General features: G+C 37.3%; 1 protein-coding gene across 12 annotated transcripts in view; it reads left to right on the forward strand.

Annotated features, from left to right (window-relative positions):
* Window positions 1-27,404, forward strand: part of PIKFYVE (phosphoinositide kinase, FYVE-type zinc finger containing) — a gene marked incomplete at its 3' end in the record, with an annotated part of 81,678 nt that overhangs the window by 13,445 nt on the left and 40,829 nt on the right. For 9 of the 12 annotated variants that reach the window (XM_079925293.1, XM_079925294.1, XM_079925296.1 and 6 more), the window contains 10 exons: window positions 160-331; window positions 6,523-6,730; window positions 8,535-8,624; window positions 15,426-15,564; window positions 16,711-16,868; window positions 18,003-18,114; window positions 19,092-19,239; window positions 19,778-19,945; window positions 25,590-25,649; window positions 27,273-27,402. In XM_079925293.1, coding sequence (XP_079781419.1) covers window positions 160-331; window positions 6,523-6,730; window positions 8,535-8,624; window positions 15,426-15,564; window positions 16,711-16,868; window positions 18,003-18,114; window positions 19,092-19,239; window positions 19,778-19,945; window positions 25,590-25,649; window positions 27,273-27,402 — 1,385 coding nt within the window. Of the gene's footprint in view, window positions 1-159; window positions 332-6,522; window positions 6,731-8,534; window positions 8,625-15,425; window positions 15,565-16,710; window positions 16,869-16,917; window positions 17,389-18,002; window positions 18,115-19,091; window positions 19,240-19,777; window positions 19,957-25,589; window positions 25,650-27,272; window positions 27,403-27,404 lie in introns of those variants that run through there. The other 3 variants (XM_079925300.1, XM_079925292.1, XM_079925291.1) reach the window with 3 other exon arrangements.

The following is a 27,404-nucleotide window of genomic DNA, read 5'->3' on the forward strand; positions in this document are numbered from 1 at the left end:
TTGGTCATTTTGACCTTTTGCGTTCCCATATAAATTTTAGAAATAGCTTGTTAATTTCTGCAAAAGAAATTTTCTAGGATTTTGATTAGCATTGCATTTGCCATTGCATTTTAATAATCAGTAGTTTCAAGAAACCTTCACACATTTTTATTGTTACAGGATAGTGACCTGAAGCAATATTGGATGCCAGATAGCCAGTGTAAAGAGTGCTATGACTGTAATGAGAAATTTACCACTTTTAGACGCAGACACCACTGCCGACTGTGTGGGCAGATTTTCTGCAGTCGTTGCTGCAATCAAGAAATCCCTGGAAAATTTATGGGTTATACAGGTAAATGGGCTGTATTGACACGTTTACAATTTTTAAAGATCATAACAATAAGATAGTTATAATACAGGACCCATGTTAAGTCATTTTTTAATTTTGGACATCATGTGTGAATTATGGGGTGCACAAACATGAGGGAGACATGGCTTTGCTTTTAAGGACCTTATAGTCAAATAATAAAGTAGATGGGGATATTCATAAATAACATGAGTAAAAGACAGTGTATCATAGATTCTAAAAAACCATGGGACCGTTAATGGTTTTTTTGTTGTTGTTTTTTTCTTTAAATTTTTAAAAAAATAAATTTATTTATTTATTTATTTATGGCTATGTTGGGTCTTCGTTGCTGTGCGCGGGCTTTCTCTAGTTGCAGTGAGTGGGGGCTACTGTTTGTTGTGGTGCGCAGGCTTCTCATTGTCGTGGCTTCTCTTATTGTGGAGCATGGGCTCTTGGCGCGCAGGCTTCAGTAGTTGTGGCACGTGGGCTCAGTAGTTGTGGCTCGTGGGCTCTAGAGCGCAAGCTCAGTAGTTGTGGCGCATGGGCTTAGTTGCTCCGCAGCATGTGGGATCTTCCCGGGCCAGGGCTCGAACCCGTGTCCTCTGCATTGACAGGCGGATTCTTAACCACTGCGCCACCAGGTAAGCCCCATTAATGTTTATTAGACAAGTTGGTTGGAGTGATCACTAATTTATATTATTATGAGAGGTTTTTTTTTTTTTTTTTTTTTTTTTGCGGTACACGGGCCTCTCACTGCTGTGGCCTCTTCCGTTGCGGAGCACAGGCTCCGGACGCACAGGCTCAGTGGCCATGGCTCACGGGCCCAGCCGCTCCGCGGCATGTGGGATCTTCCCAGACTGGGGCGCGAACCCATGTCCCCTGCATTGGCAGGCGGACTCTCAACCACTGCGCCACCAGGGAAGCCCTATGAGAGTTTTTATTTTACAAAATACAGATATCCCTTGAGTTATATGACAGTGTGCTTTAGCAAATTGCATTTACTCATATTCTTCCCTAAATTTTAGTAATACAGAGATTTAAAATTATTTGTTGAAGCAGAAAAAAACTAAATGGTGTGTGTAGTGATTAGGGAGTGGAAGTGGAAGGTGGGCAGAAGTTACCAAAAAGAGAACACTTCTGTTTTGTTAAAGTGTGTGTGTGTGTGTGTGTGTGTGTGTGTATAATTTAAAAAAAAATTTTATTTATTTATGTTGGCTGCACCAGGTCTTTAGTTGCAGCATGTGGGAATCTTTTAGTTGCGGCATGTGGGATCTTTAGCTGTGGCATGTGAACTCTTAGTTGCAGCACGTGGAATCTAGCTCCCTGACCAGGGATTGAACCCAGGCCCCCTGCATTGGGAGCACGGAGTCTTAGCCACTGAACTACCAGGGAAGTCTGAGAACACTGTTAGTATCTCTCTCGTGTTATTTTTATTATCATGTAGATCTTCCTTTTGGCCTTACTCACTTTAAAAAAAAAGATTTTTTTTTAACCTAAACTGCTTCAGAGTTCAGACCCCAGTTATCTTTCATCCAGATTATGGCTGCAGCTTTTAAAAGATTTTTTTACCTTTAGTTTTTCCCTATCTCAAATTCATTTTTCATACTCTAGTCAGTATCCTATTAAATGCTAATTTGATCATGTCAAATTCCCGTGCATAAAACCCTTTCAGAGTTCTCATTACCTATAGGATAAAATCCTATCTTGTTAATATGGTTGGTGTATGGATTCCCTAGGGCTTTCTTAACAAAATACCACAAACTGAATGGGTTAGGACAGACAGAAATTTGTTGTCTCACAGTTCTGGAGGCCAGAAGTACCATAATAGCCCTCATTCCACTGGTCAGGAACAAATGTAGGGATTTGTCATTTGCTGAGTATGTTTATTCCAGTTATATATTCTAGAACTGAGGGATAACCACAGATGGGTTCGGGGACTCACTGAACCCACTGTAAGATGGACCTAAGCTGGAACTCTGTTGATCACCTGACCTCTGTAAGCCCCTGCTCTGACTTAAAACCATAGTAACATTTTGTGCCTCTTGGAATTAGTGTTAATTCAGTGCCAAAGTCCAGTCATCTCCTAAAAGTTTGACTATTACCTTTTTCTCAATGCACTGTCACTCTGGTGAAAGGCTCTAGGTCCTTTGGGGAAGCCTTTTAGGAAGATAAACAGTATACATTTTTTGGCAGTGTAGTGGGGCCCTTCCTCAAGGTGACGCAGCCTCCCTTCATTCAAGGAATTCTGGGTCTGTAAATGGCTTAAGTCTGAGAATTGGTTGAGGGGTCATGACTCTTTTTGATTCAAGTTTGAGTTTTGTTCGCTTGATCTAGAACTCTTTTTCTTATACAAATCCAGTACGAGTTTAGAAGACTGCCCATTTACTTTTAGGAACACCATGATCAGATGTGTCATAGATCTCTGTATATGTTACACTATTCTGCTTACAGCTTTGACTCTGATGTCTCTTCTGGTAACATGCCTACCTTGTCTTTGTCGATTAAATGCCACCACTCTGCCCCTGCCAACCTGGGATCCAGTGGTCCCCAGTGCATTTAGATTTCCCAGTTTAGCACCAGCAGTTCCCACTATAATGGGTGACTGCAAAGCTCTACAGGGATGCTGGGGCTCCCCTCACAAATTTTTTTTCTCATAGTCATGGTGAAAGGTATGTCCCCTGGATCCTCCTGGGGCAAGCGAGCAGATCTTACTTGGTAAATCTGCTCTTAACAGTCTCCCTAAGCTTTTGGATCCCTTCCTTTATAGCATTCCAGGGTAATTCTGGCATTTCAACTTCATTTAGTATAGGACACTTTTGGTCCATGTTTTAGCCAACCAACCAATTAACCAGACTGTTAGAGCCCCTTTGAACACCTTGAGCTATAACATTAAATCCAGAATCTCTGCTTAGTGGGTCCATATCAATAGATCCAGTTTGATCTGACTTTATGTTCTTTCCAGTATTATTCTATACCCTTGGTAGCCATTCCCACACATATTCCCTGGATTTCTGTTTGTCTAAATTGGAAAAATCATGTAGTTCTTTTGGAGTGTAGTGTACTTCCTCATGGGTCACACTTTATAACTCTCCTTTCAGGGGACCTGAGTCTTATTATAGGGCTAGAAGCAAAGAGGGTAGTGGGAGTGGGTCCTGAGGAGAATAAGCAGGGTCTTGCAAGGCAGCTAACTCATGGGAGGCCGTTGTGAATTTTTCAGGCAAAGCAGGGTTAATCTCAGACAGGGTGGAAAGGCTACTTCTACTCGCAAAGAAGACTAAGTAGAAGTTGGCAGTTCAGTGTTCCCAGCTTCCCCAAATATCCCCTTGCAGTTTTCAGGATTTCATTCCTTTCTAATCAATGCCCTAACTTTAATAGACACACCGTAAGGTTAAGTGATTCAGTGTGTGTTGTGGTTCAGTCACTTGCATGATGAGACTCTTGGTTTGATTTTCAGCAGTCTCAGTTCTGCAGCTGTGTATGGTTCTTTCAGGGAAGACATAGACACTTTGAGGTACATTGTACAGTTCTTGAGCTGGGAATTTGAATTCCTGATGTCATTCTTTTCCATTTTTGTCCAGTGCAATTAGGAGCAGCTAATCTCATACTCATTAGTTTGACAAAAATATTCTAAGATGTGCAGCACATGGTAAGTCAGGTCTTTGCCTCTTATAAGTATTTGATTAGGAGTATCTATAGGTGATACTTACGTGACTCTGTTGCCCCATCACACCGTGGACTATCAGCATTCTCTTTACCACTGGAAATAGAGTCCTTATTGCCTTTAAATCTAATTAGAGAACCAATTCCAGAAACCCAAAAACGAATTCAGAAAATTCAACCTTAAGATTTTGTTGCTCTAGAACTTCTCTTGGTACCAAAATTTGTATTAGGGTTCTCCAGAGAAACAGAACTAATAGGGTATTTACGCCCCTCCCCGCCACCCCCCCAGCACACACACATTTATATAGAAAGAAAGATTTATTTTAAGGAACTGGCTCAAGTGATTAAGGGAGCTGGCAAGTCTGAAATTCTTAGGATAGGCCAGCGGGCTGGAAACTCAGGCAGAATTTCTGTCTTAAAGACTCGAGACAGGACTTCCCTGGTGGCGCAGTGGTTAAGAATCCTCTTGCCAGTTCAGGGGACACGGGTTCCATCCCTGGTCCGGGAAGGTCCCACATGCCATGGAGCAACTAAGCCCGTGCGCCACAACTACTGAGCCTGCGCGCCACAGCTACTGAAGCCCACGTGCCTAGAGCCCGTGCTCCGCAACAAGAGAAGCCACCGCAACGAGAAGCCCGTGCACCGCAACAAAGAGTAGCCCCTGCTCGCCACAACTAGAGAAAGCCCGTGCACAGCAACGAAGACCCAACGCAGCCAAAAATAAATAAATAAATAAGACTTGAGACAGAATTTTTTCCTTTTTTTAAGAATCCTCAGTCTTTGATCATAAGGCCTTCAAATGATTGGATGAGATCCATCCACATTATGGAGGGTAATCTGGTTAAAGTCAGCAGATGGTAAATATTAATCATGTCTTAAAAAAAAACCCTTCACAGTAACAACTAGACCATTGTTGGACCAAATAATCAGTCTTGCCAAGTTGACACATAAAATTAACCGTTGCAGATGGGACAATGAATTCTGGGCACAATTGTATATCCAGGCTGCGAATAAATACCTAGAATACCTAGGCACATAGAAACAGATCAATGAATGTTAAGTTATAGTGGTGTAGCAGTGCTATCTCTGTATCTGCTGTGCAACTTTCTGATTATATGTGTCTCTTGTCCCCAGTGGACTGAGTTCTTTGATGGCAGGGCTGTATCTCATCGACCTTTTTACCACATCCTTTAATTTAGGCATGCGCTCAGTAGGCCCTTGCTGGTGAGGATTCTTCAGGAAATGAGAACTTTTCTGGTCTGGGTTGGCTCCCTTTATTGATCTGATCATTTTCATTCTAACAGCTGAACGATGAAGGGAGATTTCCTTTACAGTGTAAGAACCAAGCCTTTGTTATGGCAACTTAAGAACCTTTCTGCAGGAAGTAATTTCATCTCCTTACTACAATTCTACTTTGGTCAGCCGGTGGTAGTATGTCCTAGCACTCTCATTTATCCTGGACTGGAATTCAATTTTTTTGGGGGGGCTCTTGATTGGAGATATCGTTCTTTAGATTCATCTGTTGAATCATGGTGTTAAAAATGAGTAACACAACAAGTGATATGTAACTTTGCTTAAAATACATGCATAATTTAATAAAGCTGAGTACTATGTAATAGTTTTCTTAAAATGAGAAATAAAAGACCCTTTATTGTACTTGGTAGTAATTATGGTAAAAACACAGTACAGTTGACTTTCAGAAATCTTTTGTTCATGTCACTTCAGTTCTCTAAATGTTAATGGTAAAAAGAATTATGGTAGAATTGTTACGTAACATGTTATTAGTAAAGTTTAATTATCTTACCTCCTTTTTTAGTACACTAAATTGTTATAGAATCACACAAAAATTGTAACAGAAAAAGGGTAGAAATGAAAACTTACATTTGGGCAGGACTGCATCCTGAAAAAAGATGCATTTAAAATTATTAAATAGCCTTATTGTTTGTCTTCCCAAGAATATTTCATTTCCACCCTTACTTTCACTATAAGAATTTCCTTTATACTTCCCCCCCTATATTTCATATTGCTTGTAAGCCAATTTTGTTAGTTTGTTTTTAAAACTGTGCCCCCTTGTGGAGACCACTCTTCATGGCTTCATATAGATAGCTAAATAACATTTTCCTCCTTACTTGTTATTTAGGGAAAAAGTGTTACTTCTATTTGTATTGGTTTATATACTCAATTAAAAAAATTTTTTTTCTTGAACATTCTGTCTCTGATAGATCCCTTACTTCATTTTTAGAACCTTGAGGAATATTCTTTTAGCAGAGTTTTCTAGTACCTTGAGTCATATTTTCTTGTTATAAATATTTGAGGTAATTTGGATACCTCGATGGATTTTGCATAATGATGGTTTTTAAAATATATAACAGAGCTAACAAAGTTACTTTACTTTTAAAAGATGTCTTTTTTGGTAGTCTTTACTTGAGGATGGTTCCTGTTATTAGATTAACTAGTAACCCAAGGGTTTAATGTGTTCTGGTAAGTAATATGTTAGTTATCTTTTACTTAATTTTCTTTTTTTTTTTTCCTCCTAGGGGACCTCCGAGCCTGTACATACTGTAGAAAAATAGCCTTAAGTTATGCTCATTCCACAGACAGTAATTCCATTGGTGAAGACTTGAATGCTCTTTCAGATTCTCCTTCCTCTGTGTCTGTACTTGATCCGAGTGAACCCCGAACACCTGTAGGGAGTAGAAAAGCCAGCCGCAACATATTTTTAGAGGATGATTTTGCCTGGCAAAGGTACTGTCACTTACATGTAATTTTATTTATATTTGATAAATACTGATAGTCTTGTGACCTAAGGGTGCTTTAAGTTAACATTTAACTTCTTTGAATTGTTTCCTGAAAATACACTGTTTTCTCCTTTTTTCTCAGCTTGCCTTAGGAAGGACCACAGAAGATGTTTATGGATAGTGATAATGTTGACTAATTAGAATGTTAGCTCCACAAGAGGAGAGACTTTTTCTTGTTTGCTCTTCTACACCTGGCACCAAGAACAGTGTGTGGCGTATATATGATCCTGATAATATTTGTTGAATAAACAACAGAAGTTATTTCCATTAATAATTTCTAACGTAGCCTTCTTTGAGAAGGAGGATGCTCATAAGATTTGTGTTCATAATATTTGCAAATGAAATTAGATTTTTTTCCTTCCTGAGGAACATTTCATCTCTTCTTGTATGTCTAAATATGCTACACTGTCTGGTTGTGGAGGATGTTACTCTTTCTTTACCTGGAACTGTTTGAATTAGAATCCTAGATTCATCAGTTTCTGGTTGTTTTTCGTTAGCTAAATAATTTTCTCATGCATCGTACCAAATATGGCCACGTCAGAGTGCTTGAAGTTTTAAGTAGCATCTTTCTGTTATTTTCTCAGTTACCTCTTAATGGAGTGAGGAATTAATAGGTAACCAATGAATTTAGACAAAAGTAAAAAATGAATGAATTATACCTACATTCAACATGTATGAATCTCGGGGATATAATGTGGAGGAGAAAAGAAAGTCACATATGATATAGCCAGTGATTATTTATAGAAAGTTCAAAAATATACAAATGAATACACTGTCTAGGGATACAAACATGGTAAACTTAAAGAAAAGGAGGAGAATGATAAATATAAAATTTACAACAGTAGTTTCATTGAGGGCAGGGAAGGGAATGGGATTGGGTCAGGGGAACAAGCACTTCAAAGTCGATGGTAATGTTCTTTTTCTTAAATTGCTCCATGGGTGCATTGGTGTTTGTGGCATCCTGATTCTTTATACCTTACATATATTTTATAAGTTTTAAAGATTGACTCTGCATTTAATGAACAAGAAAGAAAGGAGAGGGATTCTTCATTTCTTACTTCAGTAAGCAATGCCATGTGGATGCCTGGCCCTGTTGTGTGAGCCCAGAATTGGCAAGTGTGATTTAATAAAACAAACCAGGTTTGAAAGCTTCCTGGGAGATGCCGGATAGATGTCAAAGGCAGAATAACTTTAGGTTCTGTGCTAATAGTTTAATGTTCATTCTCTTTTAGCCATCATATCTCTGTGGTAGGCACTACTTTCTCCTTTTGACAGATGTGGGTGCTGAAGTTCAGAGAGATTAAGTAACGTGCCCAAGGTCACACAACTAGTAAGAGGTAGAGCCTGCACTTGGACCTAGGTTTGTGTGACTCTGCAGTGCTATTCCACCTAGTTATGGGGACTGAGAATAACATATTTGAACTCAGGTTTCCGGCCCCCCTCAAAGCACTTCAATTTTGTATATGTGATGAGAGAAGGAGTTCTACAAGTCACTCATCCAGCCAATTTTATTATTTTATTGACACCCATTATACTTAATATAACTCTCTTTATCGCTTTTTTGGTATTTGATATCCTTAAGACAAAAACCATCCTATTTCCACTTCAACTAAAAGAAGAGAACAAAAATGACCCATAAGCTCATTATTGCAGAAAAACAACCTGCTTTTAAATGTTAAAGCATTTTATTGAAATTGGATTTGCCTGTAACTCTCTTAAATCATCTCAGTATTTTCTTGTTTTCTTTATAGTTTGATTCATCCAGACTCCTCAAATAATGCTCTTTCAACAAGACTTGTATCTGTTCAAGAGGACGCTGGGAAATCTCCTGCTCGAAATAGGTAAACTGCCAAATGAAAACACTGTTCTGTGTCTGGTTTTTCTTTTTTATAGTAATGAGAAGAACAGACATAAAATGGAGGGGATTGATTGTTATACACTTTCTTAGCTCTGAAAGCTGAACTAAACTATCGTTTCCTTTTTGCTAGTTAGCTGTCACTTGCATTCTCTCAGTGGCCATTTCTACTACTCTCTATTGGCTTCAGATCTCGGAAACTTCATTCCTTCTTTCTTCACGCTTAACAGGTGACCTCTCTTTCAGTTACACAGCAAAGAGGGGAGATAACAGACGAGGATGTCCTCAACTCTTAACATCACTTACCAACTTGATTACAGTTGCAGCTCATGCTTTCTCTTTACTTCTGGTTCTCCACTTGTGTTCTGGTTCTCATCCCTTACTAGTTTTTATTAGTTACTCTATTAGTGTTCCTTATCTTTCACTTCTCTCTGCTGACTCCTTACTGTCTGCATTTAAACAAACTCATGTCTTACCTATTAAAAACAAACAAACAAAACCCCTCCTTTGTGTTTTACCTCTAGTTATCTGTAGTCTCAATTTATTTTCTTAGGCAAATTCCTTGAAATAATAGCCCATAACTGTTCTATACCTGCACACTTCCTTCTCCTTTTCAACTTACTAGAGTGTTACTAACATCCACACCTCCCCACCAAAAATAGTCATTACAAAATCAATTGGTAAGTGGTTATAAACCTGAAGAACTAGATATCTGCTCACCATGGTTTAACATACTTTCAGTTTATTCTTCAACAAGTAATTAATAGGTACTTGTATAACAGTGAATCAAATAAACAAAAATTTAAAGCATATGAAAACATAAGGAATAGGGGAGGAGGTTGGAATTTTTGTGTTTTTTTTTAGATTTTTTTTTTTGATGTGGACCATTTTTAAAGTCTTTGAATTTGTTACAATATTGCTTCTGTTTTATGTTTTGGATTTTTGGTGGTGAGGTGTGTGGGATCTTAGCTCCTCGACCAGGGGTTGAACCCCCCCCCCACCCCGCACCGCCACCTGGCGTTAGAAGGTGATGTCTTAACCATTGGACCACCAGGGAAGTCCCAAGGTTGGAATTTTGAATAGTGTGGTCAGTGAAGACCTCAGAGATGGTGATGTTTAAGCAAAGACTTGAGGAAGTGAGGGAGTAAGCCATGTGGAAATTTTGTAGAAGAGTTTACCAAGCAAACAGGGAATCGCTAATTTCTGAGAGGGAACATGCCTGGCAGGGAATAACAAAGAGTCCTGTGTGCCAGGAGTAGAACCTTCTTACAATTCATTGTAAGGGCTTTGTCGTTTAATGAGTGAGATGGGAAGCCGTTGGCGAGTTTCATTTTTTATTTATTTTGAAAATATTTTATACTTGCAAAAAAGTCGCAAGTAATAGAGTTAAATAAGTTTTCACATATTCTTCATTAAGGTTCACTAATTTACATTTTGCCCATTTGCTTTGTTACTTTTTTTTCCTAGACTATTTGAGAGTAAGTTGCAGACATCATCCTTTACTTCAAAAAAAACTTATAAACTTCACTTTGTAGAGCAGTTTTAGGTTCACAGCAGGATTGACGGGAAAGTACAGAGAGTTCCCATATCCCCCTGCTCCCCACAGCCTCCCTCACTATAACCATCTCACACTAGAGAGGCATGTTGTTAAAGCTGACGAACCTGCAATGACACAGCATTGTCACCCAAGTCTGTAGCTTACATTAGGGTTCACTCTTGGTGTTGTACATTTTGTGGGTTTAAACAAATATATAAGGACATATATTCACCATTATAGTAAAGTACAGAATAGTTTCCGTGTTTTAAAAATCCTCTGTGCTCTGCTTATTGATCCCTCCCTCCCTGCCTCACCCGTGGCAACCACTGATCTTTTTACTGTCTTCATAGTTTTGCCTTTTCCAGAATGTTATATAGTTGGAGTCATACAGTATATAATCTTTTCAGGTTGATTCCTTTCACTTAGTAATATGCATTTTAGTTTCCTTCTTGTGTTTTTATGGCTCGATAACTCATTTCTTTTTAGCAATGAAGAATATTCCATTGTCTGGAAGTACCACGGTTATATTTATCCACTCACCTATTGAAGGACATCTTGGTTGCTCCCAAGTTTTGGCAACTATGAATAAGGCTTCATAAACATCCATGTGCGGGTTTTCGTATGGATATGTTTTTTATTCATTTGGGTAAATACCAAGGATTGTGATCACTGGATCCTGTGGTTAAGAGTATGTTTAGTTTTGTGAGAAACTGCCAAACTCTCTTCTAAAATGGCTGTACTATTTTGCATTCCCACTAACAATGAATGGGAGTTCTGTTGTTACATATCCTTGGCAGTATTTGGTGTCATCTGTATTCTGGATTTTGGCCATTCTAATAGGTGTGTAATGCTGTCTCATAATTTGCGTTTACCTAACGATGTGATGTTGAACATCTTTTCATATGCTTCCATCCTTTCCATCTGTATACATTCTTTGGTGACGTGTCTGCCTAGGCTTTGGCCCATTTTTTAACTGAGTTTCCTTATTGTTGAGTTTTAAGAGTTCTTTGTATATTTTGGATAACCGTCCTTCGTCAAATGGGTCTTTCGCAGATATTTTCTCCCAGTCTCTGGCTTGTCTGCTGACTCTCTTGCTGTTGTCTTTTGCAGAGCATAAGTTTTTAATTTTAATGAAGTACAGCTTATCAATTTTTCATGGATTATGCTTTCGTGTTGTATCCAAAAAGTCATCTCCATACCCTAGGTCATCTAGATTTTCTCCTATGTAATTTTCTAGAGTTAGTTTTACGTTTTACATTTAGGTCTGTGATTCATTTGGAGTTAATTTTTTAGAAAGGTAGAAGGTATGTGTCTAGGTTAATTTTTTTGCATGTGTATGTCCAGTTGTTCCAGCACCATTTGTTGAAAAGACTGTCTTTGCTCCATTGTATTGCCTTTTCTCCGTCATCAAAGATTAGTGACTATATTTATGTGGATCTGTTTCTGGGCTCCCTGTTTTGTTCCATTGATCTATTTGTTCTTTTACCAGTACCACATTGTCTTGGTTACTGTAGCTTTATGGTAAGTCTTAAAGTTGGATTGTGTCAGTCCTCCGACTTTGTTCTTCTCCTTCAGTATTATGCTGGCTATTCTGGGTCTTTTGCCTCAACATATAAACCTTAGAATCAGTTTGTCAGCATCCACAGAATAACTTGCTGGGATTTTGATTGAGATTGTATTGAATCTGTAGATCAGGTTGAGAAGAACTGACACCTTCACAATATTGAGTCTTCCTATCCGTGAACAATGACTATTTCTCCATTAATTTAGTTCTTTGATATCTTTCATCAGAGTTTTGTGGTTTTCCTCATTCAGATCTTGTATATATTTTGTGAGATTTATACCTAAGTATTTCATTTTTTTGGGTGCTGATGTAAATGGTAATGTGTTTTAATTTTTTTTTTTTTTTTTTTGCGGTACGCGGGCCTCTCACTGCTGCAGCCTCTCCCGCCACAGAGCACAGGCTCTGGACGCGCAGGCCCAGCGGCCATGGCTCACGGGCCCAGCTGCTCTGCGGCATGTGAGATCCTCCCGGACCGGGGCACAAACCCGCGTCCCCTGCATCAGCAGGCGGACTCTCAACCACTGCGCCCCCAGGGAAGCCCTGTGTTTTAATTTTTAACTTCACTTATTCATTGCTGTTATATAGGGAAGTGACTGACTTTTGTATATTAACTTTGCATCATGCAACCTTGCTATAGTTCTGGGAGTTTTTTTGGTTGATTCTTTCAGATTTTTACACAGATGACCATGCCGTCTGTGAAGAAAGACAGTTTTAATTCTTCCTTCCCATTCTGTATTCCTTTTATTTCCTTTTCTTATTACATTAGCTAGTGCTTCCAGTATGATTTTGAAAATAAGTGTTAAGAGAGGACATCCTTGCCTTGTTCCTGCCTGAGCAGTTGACAGAGTTGCCATTTATTGATATGGGGAAGAGGGGAGGAACATTTAGACATGTTGAATTTGAGATACCTTCTAGACATCCAACTGAGATATCAAATAGTTGGAGGTATACATCTAGAGTTCAGGAGAGGAGTATAAGTCGGAGATATAAACTTGGGTGTTGTTATCATGTGGATGGTATTTAAAACTATGAACCTGTGTGGAGATAATCAAAAGAGTGAGTGTGGAAAGTGAGGAAGTACAGACCAGGGACTGAGACTGGGGAAATGAGGAGGAACCAGAAAAGGAGACTGAGAAGGAGAGACTAGTGATAAGGTGAAAGGGAGTCAGGAGAGTGTGTTGTCTTAGTAGCCAAGTGAAGAAAGTATTGTATTTCAGGGAAGAGGGAGTTATCCTGCTGATATGTCAAATGAGATGAGGAGTAAAAACTGATTATGGGATTTAACAATAACAGTGGTATAGGCCATTTCAGTGGGTTGTTCGGGGATCTGGCGAAAGTGGAAGAAGAATTGGAGACGAGTTTTGTTATACTGAAGCAGGGGAATGCACTAGAAGAATGTGAAGTCAAGACAGTTTTTTAAAAGATGGGACAATTTCCAAGATTCCTGTTGGCACATATACAAATGTAGAGATAGCTCTGCTAGTTTACAGTGTATCTCTGTGTGTTTTGAATTAGTGCTAATATTGATGTATGTCTTTAGGAAAGATGTAATTTAGTCAGTGAGTACTGTCTCTAAATAAAATTTTAGCTAGCATTCTTACCACTAGGCTACTTATTTGAATATTTGACAACAAAATTGACTAATTTTCTTTTACTTTCATTGCCACTATATCAGAATATGTGTAGGGATGATGGACTTTTAGAGAAGAAGAATGCATGGATAAAGCACATATTGGACAAGAGACTTTAATTGGTTGAATAAGACATAGTGGCAACTTTTCACTAAAAGAACATGCCAAGTCATGAAGAAGAAAAAAAAAAAAGAGGAAAAAAAACCCATGAAGAACTGGTTATTTAAAAAGTCTTGTTTATAGACTATATTTATTTGATATCAGGGTTTCTTATTAAGAATGATTTTTTTGCCTAAACCTGTTACAGACCTGTGGATAATTTCTTAAATTATTTTACGAGTATCTTTATGCTAGGAGAACATAGGTTTTCAATTGAGACCTGGTTTGAATGGCAGTCCTGTTATTTATTAGCTGAGTTAGACAAATTCCTTAATCTCTGACTCTTGATTTCTTTATCTGTAGAATGGATCTAGTTGTACATATTCAGTAGGATTCTGTGAGACCAAATGAGGGAAAATACATCCTGGGAGGGACTTGAACACATTGTAGATGCTTCTGCCTTTTATCCTTTATATAGAAGCTAAATTGGGTTTCATTTTCTCTGTGTAGAAGCTAACTAAATTTCTAGTTAAAATTTATTTATAAGTAAATGCTTGCTGCTGTTGATATTTCATTTGCAAGTCACTTATCTGGTAACTTATTGATATTACACTTACCTAATGATTGACTGTAAACTTTAGAAATACAATTTTTTCCTGTGTTAAAAAAAAAAGGATATTTTGTAAGTACTTATATACCAAGAGAGGAAATAAATTTTCACTACTTTTTCTATTGATCAAATTCAAAATAATAATTGAGGACAATATTTTTAACATAGGTCTACTAATGAGAAGAAAGGAATTCTTTTTCGGGGGATGATTTTGCTGAGTTGGGGTTCAAAATTAGGGGGTTTCTTGTCATCAGAATATTATAGATGTTCAACTAAAAAAAAACTCGTTAGTTCAGTGGTTATGCAAAAAGTTTTTGGATTGTGGGCCATAATTTCCCATGCCTGATCTGCAAGATTTTTTCTGCATTTAGACTGTGATGCTTTGTATTTGTCAATTAAAAAAAAAGAAAACACCCTAATTTTCAGCATTTTAAGAAGAGTTTGTATTTATTCCTTTGAGATATTACTGCTGTATGAACTAAATCTATAATTTTTTTTCTGTAGTTTTTTCATGATGACTTTTTTTTAAACATCTTTATTGGGATATAATTGCTTTAGAGTGATGTGTTAGTTTCTGCTTTATAACAAAGTGAATCAGCTGTACATATACATATATCCCTATATCTCCTCCCTCTTGCATCTCCCTCCCACCCTCCTTATCCCACCCCTCTAGGTGGTCACAAAGCACTGAGCTGATCTCCCTGTGCTATGCAGCTGCTTCCCACTAGCTATCTATTTTACATTTGGTAGTGTATATATGTCCATGCCACTCTCTCACTTCGTCCCAGCTTACCCTTCCCCCTCCCCGTGTCCTCAAGTCCATCCTCTACGTCTGCGTCTTTATTCCTGTCCTGCCCGTAGGTTCTTCAGAACCATTTTTTTTTTTTTTTAGATTCCATATATATGTGTTAGCATATGGTATTTGTTTTTCTCTTTCTGACTTACTTTACTCTGTATGACAGACTCTAGGTCCATCCACCTCACTACAAATAACTCAATTTCGTTTCTTTTTGTGGCTCAGTAATATTCCATTGTATATATATGCCATATCTTCTTTATCCATTCATCTCTCTATGGACACTTAGGTCCATAATGACTTTCTTTTAAACTTAATTTGAAATAATTACAGACTAACATAGAAGTTGGAAATAATAGTGCAGAGAATTTCTGGATACTCTTGTCCCAACTTCCCCAATGATAGTATCATACATAACCATCATAACTACTTTTAAAAGTGCCCTTAACATTGGCAAGTAACCATTTATTTAAAAATGAACTTTCATTGTAATCCTGTTTATTGATGAAGAACTTACAACTGTGTTTTCACTTTCTGTTTTTATTTCCAGATCAGCCAGCATTACTAACCTGTCACTGGATCGATCTGGGTCTCCCATGGTACCATCATATGAGACATCTGTCAGTCCCCAGGCTAACCGAACATATGTTAGGACAGAGACCACTGAGGATGAACGCAAAATTCTTCTGGTACTGGTCTAGTGTCTTTGACCCATTGCAACTTTTGAGCATAAAGAATGTTTATCTCACTAATTATTTTTTTAAGACAAATACAAATGAAATAGCCAGTTATCATATAAATTAAATAGAGGAAATAATTTGCTTAAGTTTTTCTTAGGATGACCTGAAATTGGTCAAGCATTCCATGCTCATATGCTACATTAATATTTTCTTGACTGCTTTCATCTGGCAAAATCAGAATTCAGATGCTTACATAATACTAGAGCTTAACTTTGAGTTAGGTCCCAGATCGCTGTTTAAACTTTGGAACATGTTTCTTATATACATGGAATACTTTTCAGAGATTTAATATTATATGTTTAAATAGGTAGTAATCAGTTGTTTATTGAATTTATCTTTGTAAAATACTGTGTTCAATCATAAGAGTGACTCAAAGAAATGGAAGATATGGCTTCTGTCCTCAGGTTTATAATTCAGAAGGTATAGAGATGAGAATAAGCATGGCATTTTTTGTGGACTGAAGTGAGGTCTATTAATTGGAAGATGTTGGGAGGGATATTAAGTTCAATTCTGTGGGCAATGAGAATGGAAAGTTATTTGGGGCTACTTGGTGGAAGGTGGTGAATTCAGTCTCTATAAGTTTTAGATTTGAACCTGTAGGTGCTGAGCAGTGTTGAGGTTTTTTTGAGCAGGGAGTAATTCCTTGATGGCCTTTCTCTAGGAAATTCACCTGGCAGTTGGGTATATGAGAGAATGGTAAGAATCTGGGTGGGGTAAAAGCTACAGAAAGTTACTTTAGATTAATGTGATTCACTGTTCCCGCCTTCTTTTTTGTTCTGTCTCCAAAGAGGGGTGTGACATTCTGTGTTTAGATAATCAGGAGACTGTAGTATGTGCCATTGACTGAAAAAAAAAATTATTTGGGATAGTTTTGTTTTTTTTTTCCTCAAGAGAAAAAGTTGTGTTTGCAATTAGATGAGCTGAGTTCAAGCTGTTCCCCATGCATGTGTCATTTCTATTAAATCATGTCAGTTAGCTATGACAAAAAAATCTGAATTGAGTTTCCTTTTATGAATCTAAAAATCACAAGAAGCAGTCTGAAAAGGTATATAGCATCCTCTCAGGAGTAATTACTTCCTCATAATGTGATTTCAGGACAGTGTTCAGTTAAAAGACCTGTGGAAAAAAATCTGCCATCACAGTAGCGGAATGGAGTTTCAGGATCACCGCTACTGGCTGAGAACTCATCCCAACTGCATTGTAGGAAAGGAGTTAGTCAACTGGTTAATCCGAAATGGACACATTGCTACAAGGTAATGGAGCTTAAGAAAGACTTTTTGATATTATTTATGAATTTATTTTTAATGACATATCATGTAGATATAAAGGGAGCAAATTTCTTTGTGAGTGGGGTGCTGCTTGTTTTCTGCATTTGGTGTTTGGGGTGCTAATTACTCAACCCTCCTCCCTTCTGAGTTGTAATGAGTAAAGAATAGATGCAAGGAGCCAAATGGGGTCACAGTTCACATTATTTATTAAAAGCAGAAATGTGCAGTTAATTCCCAAAGCCCAGAGCTCTCTAGTTAAGCCGGATTGGGGAATGCAGCTAGATCCTAAGGCCACAGTAGATTCTCCTGCTACTGCTCCCTAATCTGAACTTTCAACCTGTCTTGAGAATTGGGTCCATTAACCACACCTGGAGTGTCCTACCCTGCCTCACAAATCATTTGTGAGAAAGAGACAGACAGGTCTTGTTGCCTTTCAGGGTAATGCGTCACCTGGCTTTTCTGCTTGCTTAGAAGAAACAAGTATGTAGGAAGAGAAGAAACAGCTGTAAGCAGTGAAGCCCTGGGTTCCAGTTTGGGTTGTATCTCTTTTTAGTTTTGTGCCCTTCGTCAAGTTATTCAATCTCTTAGAGACTTGACCTCTCAGCTCTAATATGAGGACAATTTGTGATCCTATGAAGAAGCTGTGAGAATGAAATAATATGGGCTAATGTGTTTGGTACATTGCCATATAAATGTAATGTGTTAATAAGTGTCTATTTCGTGTATATATAGAGATATACATTTTATATCTATATTTATAATATTTGGTATTGTCTTCTCATCAAAGACTGTAAGCTCCTTGAGGACAGGAGCCATGCTATTCTCAACACTTTTTACTCCTAGTAAGTACAGGGGTATGCATGCACTGAGTACTTGTAAATGTTTGTGTAATTGAAATTAGGTTTTCTTGGGACTGGTTCTCCTTTACTATGGTACATGGGAAGATCTTTTAATTTAGCTTCAAGTCTCTCTTGTTTTATCCCTCACCTATCCAAGGACCATTTGAAATTCCAACTCTGATTAGAATGGAAAAAAAATTCAGTTTGTGTCTCATCTTGTACTTGTAAAATTATTCTGACTGACTTTTAAAAGTTTTCTTTTCTCTTGGTCTTGATTCAGGGCACAAGCTATAGCAATTGGACAGGCAATGGTGGATGGACGTTGGCTGGATTGTGTCAGTCATCACGACCAGCTCTTCAGGGATGAGTATGCGCTGTACAGACCGCTGCAGGTAGTGTTCAGTGGTACTGCCAATGAGAGTATAGTGAGCTTTGTTGCCAAGTCTTCTTCATCAGTGGGAATAAAAACTAGTTGAATTACCCAAAGATACACTTTTCTAACATGTTTTCCCTGCCATTTGAGGAAAGTTAAACATTTTTACTTGATAGGTAGCGGTGATTAAAAAACCCATTGGAATCAAACACTATTCAGTTGGTGTGGCTTCTCTTAGGCTTGGCTTTGTGATATTGTAGTTGCTTGTCATTTATCTTCAGTGGTTTTCAGTTTTACTATGTCTGTAGTTTTAGGACTAAGAGGGAGTATATATAGTAAAATAATTGAAAAAACTTAATGGTACCATTGCAGTAGATTTTGACTCTATAGCAGTATTCAAATGTATAGTAATGGTAAAACGGTGAATATTCTCTTTTCTGGTTTTTATTTTTTTACTTTAATTAGGAAATTGGAAATTACTTAAAGATACAACTTTTAAAAAAGATATACTTTCACTTTTGGTTTATGTTAATTTGATATAAATAATATTCAGTAACACCTTTGTGAACTAAAATTGAAAAATCAGTGATTGATTAGAAAAGACAAATGACCCAAAACACTAGTGTGGTGTTATGTGTTAAAATCTCTAACAGTTGTTTTCCAGGATGTTGGCACAGGGTTAGGATAAATTCTAAGCTGTCTTTACTCTCAGGAATAAAAGATGAAATGAAACACTATAAAATCTGTATATTATGTTTTGTTCGTAATATGCTGCCTTTAAGCTTACTGATTCATAAATATTATAATTGTAAGAGTGGAGTTGCCAGCATGATGCTGGTTTACAACTTAGCTTTTATTAATTTGCTTATTTTTACATAAATTTATTTAGTGGTTAGCCTTGTACAAATATTGGGCTAGAATTTATTTGTAGTGTGACAGCTTCAACATTGTTGCCATTGAGGGTCAATTGCTTGGATCCTGTCTTGACCCTTTCAGAGTACAGAATTTTCCGAGACCCCTTCTCCGGACAGTGACTCAGTGAACTCTGTGGAAGGACACTCTGAGCCATCCTGGTTTAAAGACATAAAGTTTGATGACAGCGACACAGAGCAGATAGCTGAAGAAGGTGACGATAATTTGACCAGTGAGTTTCACTTTCTGACATTTTAGTTTTTATGAATCATTACTGTGTACGTATGATAAAATGAGTGTTTTGTTTATGTAGTTGAAACAGTCCTACTTTTAAGATTTATGGCTCCAACTAAATGTAACAACATCTGATAGCAATCCTTGTCCTAGATACAGTATTTTCTTAACCCAACTTGTTAGGCTACTGGTGTTTTCAGATTTTGCCGTAGTCTTTAGTTTGCAGCAGCTTAAAAATAACTCCAAGCTAATATTGCAGTAGACAACTTTCTCACCTCTTCACTATGATATCAGACCTTCTCTCTGCAGAACCTCCAACATATTTCTTCATTTTAAAAATTCATTTTATATTTAACTTGCTCAAATTTTATTAAGTCTACACAGAAGTACATGAAAATACTGTATCCATTTTGGTATTGCACATTGGGCTTGTATATTAAAAAAAACATTTTTCTCCTTTCCTCCAATACCCTGATGAAACCCATTTTTACTCCCCTCCTCTCCCTATATTTCTTTCCCCTCCCCAACACTAAAAGATTCTGCCAGTCCTAGCAAGCGCACATCAGTAAGCAGTTTCCAGTCCACAGTGGACAGTGACTCAGCCGCTTCTATCAGCCTGAACGTGGAGCTGGACAACGTGAACTTCCATATCAAGAAGCCCTCCAAGTACCCACATGTGCCCCCTCACCCTGCTGACCAAAAAGGTAGGAGGTAGTCACCATCTGCAATCCAAACACAGGCTGGAGAGATCTCAAGCCAGCTTGTCCTTCTGGCTTCCTCTGACCCCTATGGCTGAGGGGATTTGGTATGGGTTTTGGTCCACCCCTTCTCATTTTCCCCACACCTCTTCCCCACATGTTTGGTTTTTTCTTTGGTTGGTTCTGGTTCCTTTTATTTCTTGTTTTCTACCTCAGTACCACCACACCCAGTTTAAAGCTTGTAGTCTTTAAAAGGAAACTACATCTGACTGCTTTTCCCTTAGCATAATGTGCAACTTCCAAGGTGGCATTTCTTTGCATTTATAACATGGATGTTCTGCTCTATTCATTTCTCTTTCTTCATTTAATATTTTAAAGCTTATTTGCTTATGCTATTACCCAGTAGCATAGTATTCCACTAAACCTTTCCAGATGCTTGAACTAGATTGGTGAGAAACATTCACACGTTCCAAAACATCTTTCTACTCTAATTTAAAATGCTTATTGTGCATATGCTATATTTATAAAAAAGGTTTCTTCTTTAATACAAAACAAATTCATTCTTTTAGCTGTCTTATTTGAGGCTTTAGTCTACTGAAAAATAATAATTCAAAGACATTCGGTATAAAAGGAAAAATAAGGTAAACCATTACTAAAATCTAACATAGCAGTACATAGAAATGAAATGCTTTCTTTAAAAATGGATGATGATGTTTACTTTGTTGGATATAATTAAAAGGAAATTTAAATTTTAGCTCTAAAGTGGCATTAGTAAAGGTAAATAAATAAAAAATACATAATTGGGAATTCCTTGGCGGTCCAGTGGTTAGGACCCTGCACTTCACCGCAGGTGGCACGGGTTCGATCCCTGGTCAGGGAACTAAGGTCCCACATGCTGTGCGGCCAAAAACAGGAAAAAAACATAAGTAATAAGTAACTGTGGCATTTCATTATGTTACAGTAACTGAAAAAACATTATTCTACAGATGAAGCAATTTATTCCATGATTTCACCTGTACTTTGAATTTTTAATATTTAGCCCTCTAAATTTGAATTGCCTCCTTACTTAGATCTGAAATTCCTGCCTAATTCTTTGCTGCTGCCTACTTTGAGCCTCAGAATATTATCAGAAGATAGAAACTTTTGAATATAAACTTCTATGCTAAAATAATTGGAAACAAATTCACATTTCTACAACAGATTTCTCATAATTGTTGATATTAGCCACTATCATCAAGATGTGGTAAAATGGCATTTAAGGGTTATAGTAATAAAAAGGTATATCTTATTTAAGAATAGAAACTTAGAGAGGGTGTGAGAAAAGAGGAGACCTGACTAGCATTGAGCACAAGTAAGATACACATCTTTATGGGAATCCTCAAAGCAGAAATTGGAAAAATGATGGCAGACATTTGGGTGAGTATGAAAGGACAGTGAAGCAGACGTGGCACTTGTGGGAGAATTAACTGTAGACTGTGGTCACATGGAGGATATTGGATTTTTGTAATATAAATGACATGTGGTTCAGAGGTGGGATGATCTGTGGAGGATATCTGTTCTCTGGACACTTCTGTTGGCAATTTCATTGTGCTGAAAGAAGAGTGTGAAATACATTTTTGACTTGCTGGTGATTTCATCTCTTGTAAAGTTAAGGAACTTTTGAAAATCATGAAGAAAGTGACCTGTCATCACGCAGCTGATAATAGCAAAAGGTGGACTGCTGAGCACAGTCAGGCACTTGCTTTAGGAAACCTAACTTCATAATGTTGGGGGAAGAATGGGAATAGAAGGCTCCGATAATGACGTTTTTACAGTACAACCTCAAACTGCATTTATAAGGAAAATTAAAGGGGCAGCACCTGCAGTTGAAAAAAAACCCATCATGACTCCTCTGGCAACTTTCTGATCTCAACCTTTAAAAATTTTTTTCTAGAAAAATTGTGAGAGGAAACCTTCATATGAGGATCAGTCTGAAAGAGGGCCCAGTGCTTTTAGAAAAGTGGCAGGATAGCGGAAGTCCAGACTGCACTGAAGATTGGAGGAAATGCCAAGGATATCTTGGGAAAGATTTTTAAAATTGTGATGCAAAGAAAGAAAAATTAGGCCAGTTATTTGGAGAAGTTGATACAATATTAATTGACCTTTTTTTTTTTTTAACCTCTGTCAAGATAATCTTAACCAGGAAAGAACACTCTCTGTTAAGAGGACGTGAAGTCCAAAATAATGAAGAGTTAGAGAATGCCTTGTTGTTGTTTTTTTTCCCTTCTAGTTTTACTGAGATATAGTTGACATAAAGCGCTGTGTAAGTTTAACGTGTGCAGCATAAGTTTAGTGAACATCCATCATCTCATATAGATAGAAAATTAAAGAAATAGGAAAAATTCTTTTCTTTGTGATGAGAACTCTTAGAATTTACTCTCTTGACAACTTTCATATATGACATACAGCAGTGTTAATTGTATTTATTGTGTTGTACATCCGTCCCTAGTACTGGAAGTTTCTACCTTTTGACTGCCTTTGTCTAATTTCCCCTTCCCCACCCCCTTCCTCTAGTAACTGCCAATCTGATCTCTTTTTCTGAGTTTGTTTTTGAAGTATAATTGACCTCCAACTGTTACACATCATAGTGATTCCATATTTCTATACATTTTGAAATGATCACCAGTTAAGTCTAGTTACAGTATGTCACCGTACAAAGATATTACATAGTTATTGACTATATGCCCCACCTTGTATATTTTACACCCATGACTTAGTTATTTTGCAACTGAAAGTTTGTACCCCTAATCTTCCTTACCTATTTCTTTTCTCCTTCCACCCCCCTCCCCTCTGGCAACCCCTGTTTGTTCTCTGTGTCTGTAACTCTCTTTCTTTTCTGTTCTGTTTCTTCATTTGTTTTGTTTTTGAGATTGCACAAATAAGTGAAATCATACAGAATTTGTCTTTCTCTGACTCATTTCACCTAACATAATACCCTCTAGTTCCACCCATGTTTTCAGAAATGGCAAGATTTTATTCTTTCTTGTGGCTGAGTACTATTATGTTGTATATGTGTACACACACACACACACATACACACACACACACACACACACACTCACACTCACACTCACATACCCACCTACCCCAGAAAGAAGGTAATTATTAGATTGACCTCTTAGGTCATTTGCAACCTTGAGAGCCTGTATTTGAGGACCGTATAAATCCCTTAATAAACATTTCTGGCTTTCACAGTTCTCTCTTGTTAGTTTTTAGCATACTAACAGGAATTTTTCTTGTGAAGTTGAGATACAGTAAATTATTTTTTTCTTCACTGTAATTACAAGGAACACTGGTTGCCAGAAAATAAAGGTCGTCAGAGTGACCTAGTTAGGGAAGTGAAAGACTTCCTCTGCTTCTGGTTTTCATTTCTCTTAAATAAAAATGAGAATGGGTGCTTTTTATCTTTCCATTAAAGTTAAAGGTATTATTAAATCTTTTCTTTGGGATCATCTGCTAGCTTTTAAAGCTGAGGAAATTTGAATTTATAAAATTGATTGTAATAGCTATACTTAAAAAAAAACTGGTCGGGCTTCCCTGGTGGTGCAGTGGTTGGGAGTCCGCCTGCCGATGCAGGGGACACGGGTTCGTGCCCCGGTCCAGGAGGATCCCACATGCCGCGGAGTGGCTGGGCCTGTGAGCCATGGCCGCTGGGCCTGTGCGTCCGGAGCCTGTGCTCCACGGTGGGAGGGGCCGCAGCAGTGAGAGGCCCGCGTACCGCAAAAACAAACAAAAAACCGGTCATGTTTTTTATGTTACATAAGCAAACCCCTCATTTTCAGAAACTTGTAAAACTGAGACAGTGCGATCTTCTGGTTTGATTAATTTTTCATTATTGTCTTGGAGAGTTATGCAATTAAAATATATTTTATTCTGTGTTGGATGCAGGATTCTGAACCATTCTTGGAAAGTTAGCAAGTAGAACCTAGAGAAGAAGGTGAAAATCGTGGCTTCCGCAAACCTCTAGACCTAATTTCCGATTTATAGGGAAACAGGGGGTATAAGCAATTTAAACAGCACCATGAGGAAACAATCCATCAAATCCAGAATGTGGGATGTTCACCAGGACATTTGGCCTGGGTTCTTTCAAAATTCAATATCATGAAAAAAAAAAAAAGTAGGAAGTTTACTTTGGACTAAAAGAGAATAAAGAGAATGTAATGTATGAACCTTAATGGGTCCAGGTTTGAGGGGGGAAAAAAACATTTATTAAAGCATTTTGGGAACAGTTAGATAAATTTGAATATGGACTAACTCAATGATATTAAGAAATTGTCAGTTTTCTTAAGTGTGTAAATGTTACGGCTATAGAGGAGAATGCCCTTATTTTTAAGAGATGCATGCTGAAGTATTAGTGGTAAAATGTCATGATATGTATAATTTCAAATGGTCTGGAAAAAAGCACACATATAGAGAGAAATCAGCTGTGGCAAATCATTAACAATTGTTCAGTCTAGGTGGAGGGTATACAGGATTTTCTGTATGTTTGAAATTTTTTCATAATAAAATGGGGAAAATCCATCGCTTCTGGAAGTTTATATATCTATATCTATATCTATATATATATCCTTTAGTATGAAGAGTAAAGCTTGTAAAGCCTCTACATTAGCTGAACATTAATTTCTGTGCGGGAGGTATAGGAATAAAGTATAACATCTGTTTTCACTGGTCCATATAATACTTGATTTTATTGTATTTGACATGGCACACTTCAACTTTCTAAATTTTTTCCTCCACTTTCTTGTTTGAAGAATGAGCATATTGGCTTATAGACACATTGACTTTTGAAGCCTATTTGTTTATAAATAAACTCTACCTGCAAAGAATTTTGTGGAGCACCTTTACCTTAAAGGGCTTAAAATGCATTGTGGTTAAATTTGCACGGTAGAAAGAACCTCATTTGAGCTATGCTTGGTCACAGACCTAGAGAAAAGGTCATGGGGAAGTAAAGAGTCAGTTTCACTTGTAAGAAATATATTTACTATTCTAAAAGTTCTAAAAGAACACATTCACAGTGTGTTCAGAAGTTACCTTTCAGCAACTATTTGGAAGTATTTGGTTAGAATTTTTGAAAATTAAAACTCTAAAAGCTAATATAAATCCTTACGAGTTACATCTTTATTCCCTGCCATTGTCACTTTTGTATTAATTTATTTTATAGCTTATATTCTGAAATTTAAAAAACCCCACCTTATATTGTGTTATGAGGTGGCTTCTCTATCTGAACTCATTGTTTGTTAAATAATACAGTTGTACATGAGAAAAAGTAACTTTTTAGGCTTGTCATGAAAATTACTGACAATCTCAGTTTTCATAAACAAGTTCAGTTTTGATAAGGGAAAAATGATATGTTAAAGATTATCTGTCATTACTGTTTCAAGGTTCTGTTGAGTTATTAATTTAAGTCTACCAAGTTTAGTATGAAGTGTGCAGAACAAGTTATAAAGCATCATTTTAGCCCAAAGTTTTCGTGACTTGGCTGTGTACTGATGGGTTTAGTATGGGTAATACTTCGTGTGTGGGTGTGTTTTCTGTATAATTATGCTGGCATGTTATAGTCATAAGCTTCTCCTTTCCTTCCTCCTCTCTCTCCTCTCTCCCTGCTATGCAGAGTATTTGATTTCTGACAACGGAGGACAACAGCTCTCAATAAGTGACGCCTTCATCAAAGGTAATTTTATCAAAAGCTATACATGGGATGGTGTCTCTTTGTTCATGGGGATATACTTGAGGCTTAGCACATTGATAGGTGCAGACTAGGTACTGACAATGTATTTGATTATTTTAGTATCATGGGAACACAGGTTTTAATATGTGTAGTAACTTTGAGAGTGTTGAGAACCAAAAATGTAAACTTGGACTTGGTTTGAAAGAAGGTCTCTGATCTGAAAAGTAATTGTTTAAAAGCTTTTAAATAGATTTTGAATTTTATTCATTTAAAGGCATGAATAGCTTATGCTTTCCTATATCATGAGTATAGTATTAAGTATTGATATACGTATCATCAGTGATTGTCAAGCTTATCAAAAAGCCTACAGGCAGATCTCATCCAATTGAGGATGCTGCTTGCCCTGGGGAGTTGGGAAGACAAGTGGACAGAAGAGATAAAGAGATAAAGAACTAATTCTGCTGATCATTTCCCTGGAGACAAGAGAAAGTACAAGCCTTTTCTAACCGTGACCCTACTTAGCTTGCTGTGGAGTGAAGACACACTTACTTAATTGGTCCATAACACTCTACAGCTTAGGCCTCAGATAATGGGAGGGTTTCACATAAAAGAGAGAAGGTAGGGCAAACTGGTACAAAGGCAGCCACTTGCAGCTGTCATAACTTAGCAGTGTTTCTAAATCCACCTCCAAGCATCTGATTCAACTAGATGTTTATAGACCAGGGGTTTAAATAATTGAAATGTGCCATTTTTGTACTTCACTTGTCATGGACACTGGCTTTACTGTGTAAGCTGCTGGAATGTTTAGTTGAAAGTTTTTTTGTTTGTTTAGTTTGCTTTAAGAGGGGAAAGATTTGACAATTTTTGTAAGCATTTCTCACCTCTTTTCTTTCCATTTATTCAATCACATTTTTCAACATTTAGTGAGCATCTTTTTTTGCAAAGCATGTAGTATTATCTATTATTTTTTTGGTCTCGATCCATTAACAAAATTTTACATAAATTGTTATTTACCGTGTTTTAGTTTCTTTACAGTTAATTTTTAGGTCTGACTTGTAAAAGTTTTGCCAATTAAAAAGAAAGCCTTTTGTTCCTGTATTGAAAAAGAAACACTAAAAGGATTGTCTGAGTAGACTTTCTATACTGTCATGTACTGGTTCAGACATATAAGGGCTGAGCTTTTCTCTTTAAAGTTCAGCACCCACACTATCACGTGTTCTGCTTGCATTCCGACTTCTATTGAATGCAGTTTTCAGTTTGTGATTTTATAGGAAAAATAAACCACCTCGTTTTGTTAATGTCCCCAAATAAATAAAAAGAGTGTAAAAAAAATCTCATTTGCTTTTCAGAAGCTGTATTTATAATTATTTTCTTGAGAGTCCTGGTTGCTTATGTAAATTTACTTTTCACACTTCTGTCTCTGATTTTGTCTGTTGAGAATATTGATGATCTAACTCAGAGTTCATTTTTTTATTTACGAATTTAAACATGTCCTTGCTTTTTTTACACCAACAATTGAATTGGCTAACTTAAAAAATGTAAAAACGTTAAGTTGGCAATTTCTAAATCTACGAGTAGATGGTATAAAACGTGACAATGAAGTATAATTTCTTATTTTACACTTAGAATCCTTATTTAACCGTCGAGTTGAGGAAAAATCCAAAGAGCTGCCTTTCACACCTTTGGGTTGGCATCATAACAACCTGGAGCTGCTGAGGGAGGAGAATGGAGAGAAACAAGCCATGGAGAGGTTGCTGT

The sequence above is a fragment of the Stenella coeruleoalba genome (assembly GCF_951394435.1).
Source record: "Stenella coeruleoalba genome assembly, chromosome: 6".
Taxonomy (NCBI): domain Eukaryota; kingdom Metazoa; phylum Chordata; class Mammalia; order Artiodactyla; family Delphinidae; genus Stenella; species Stenella coeruleoalba.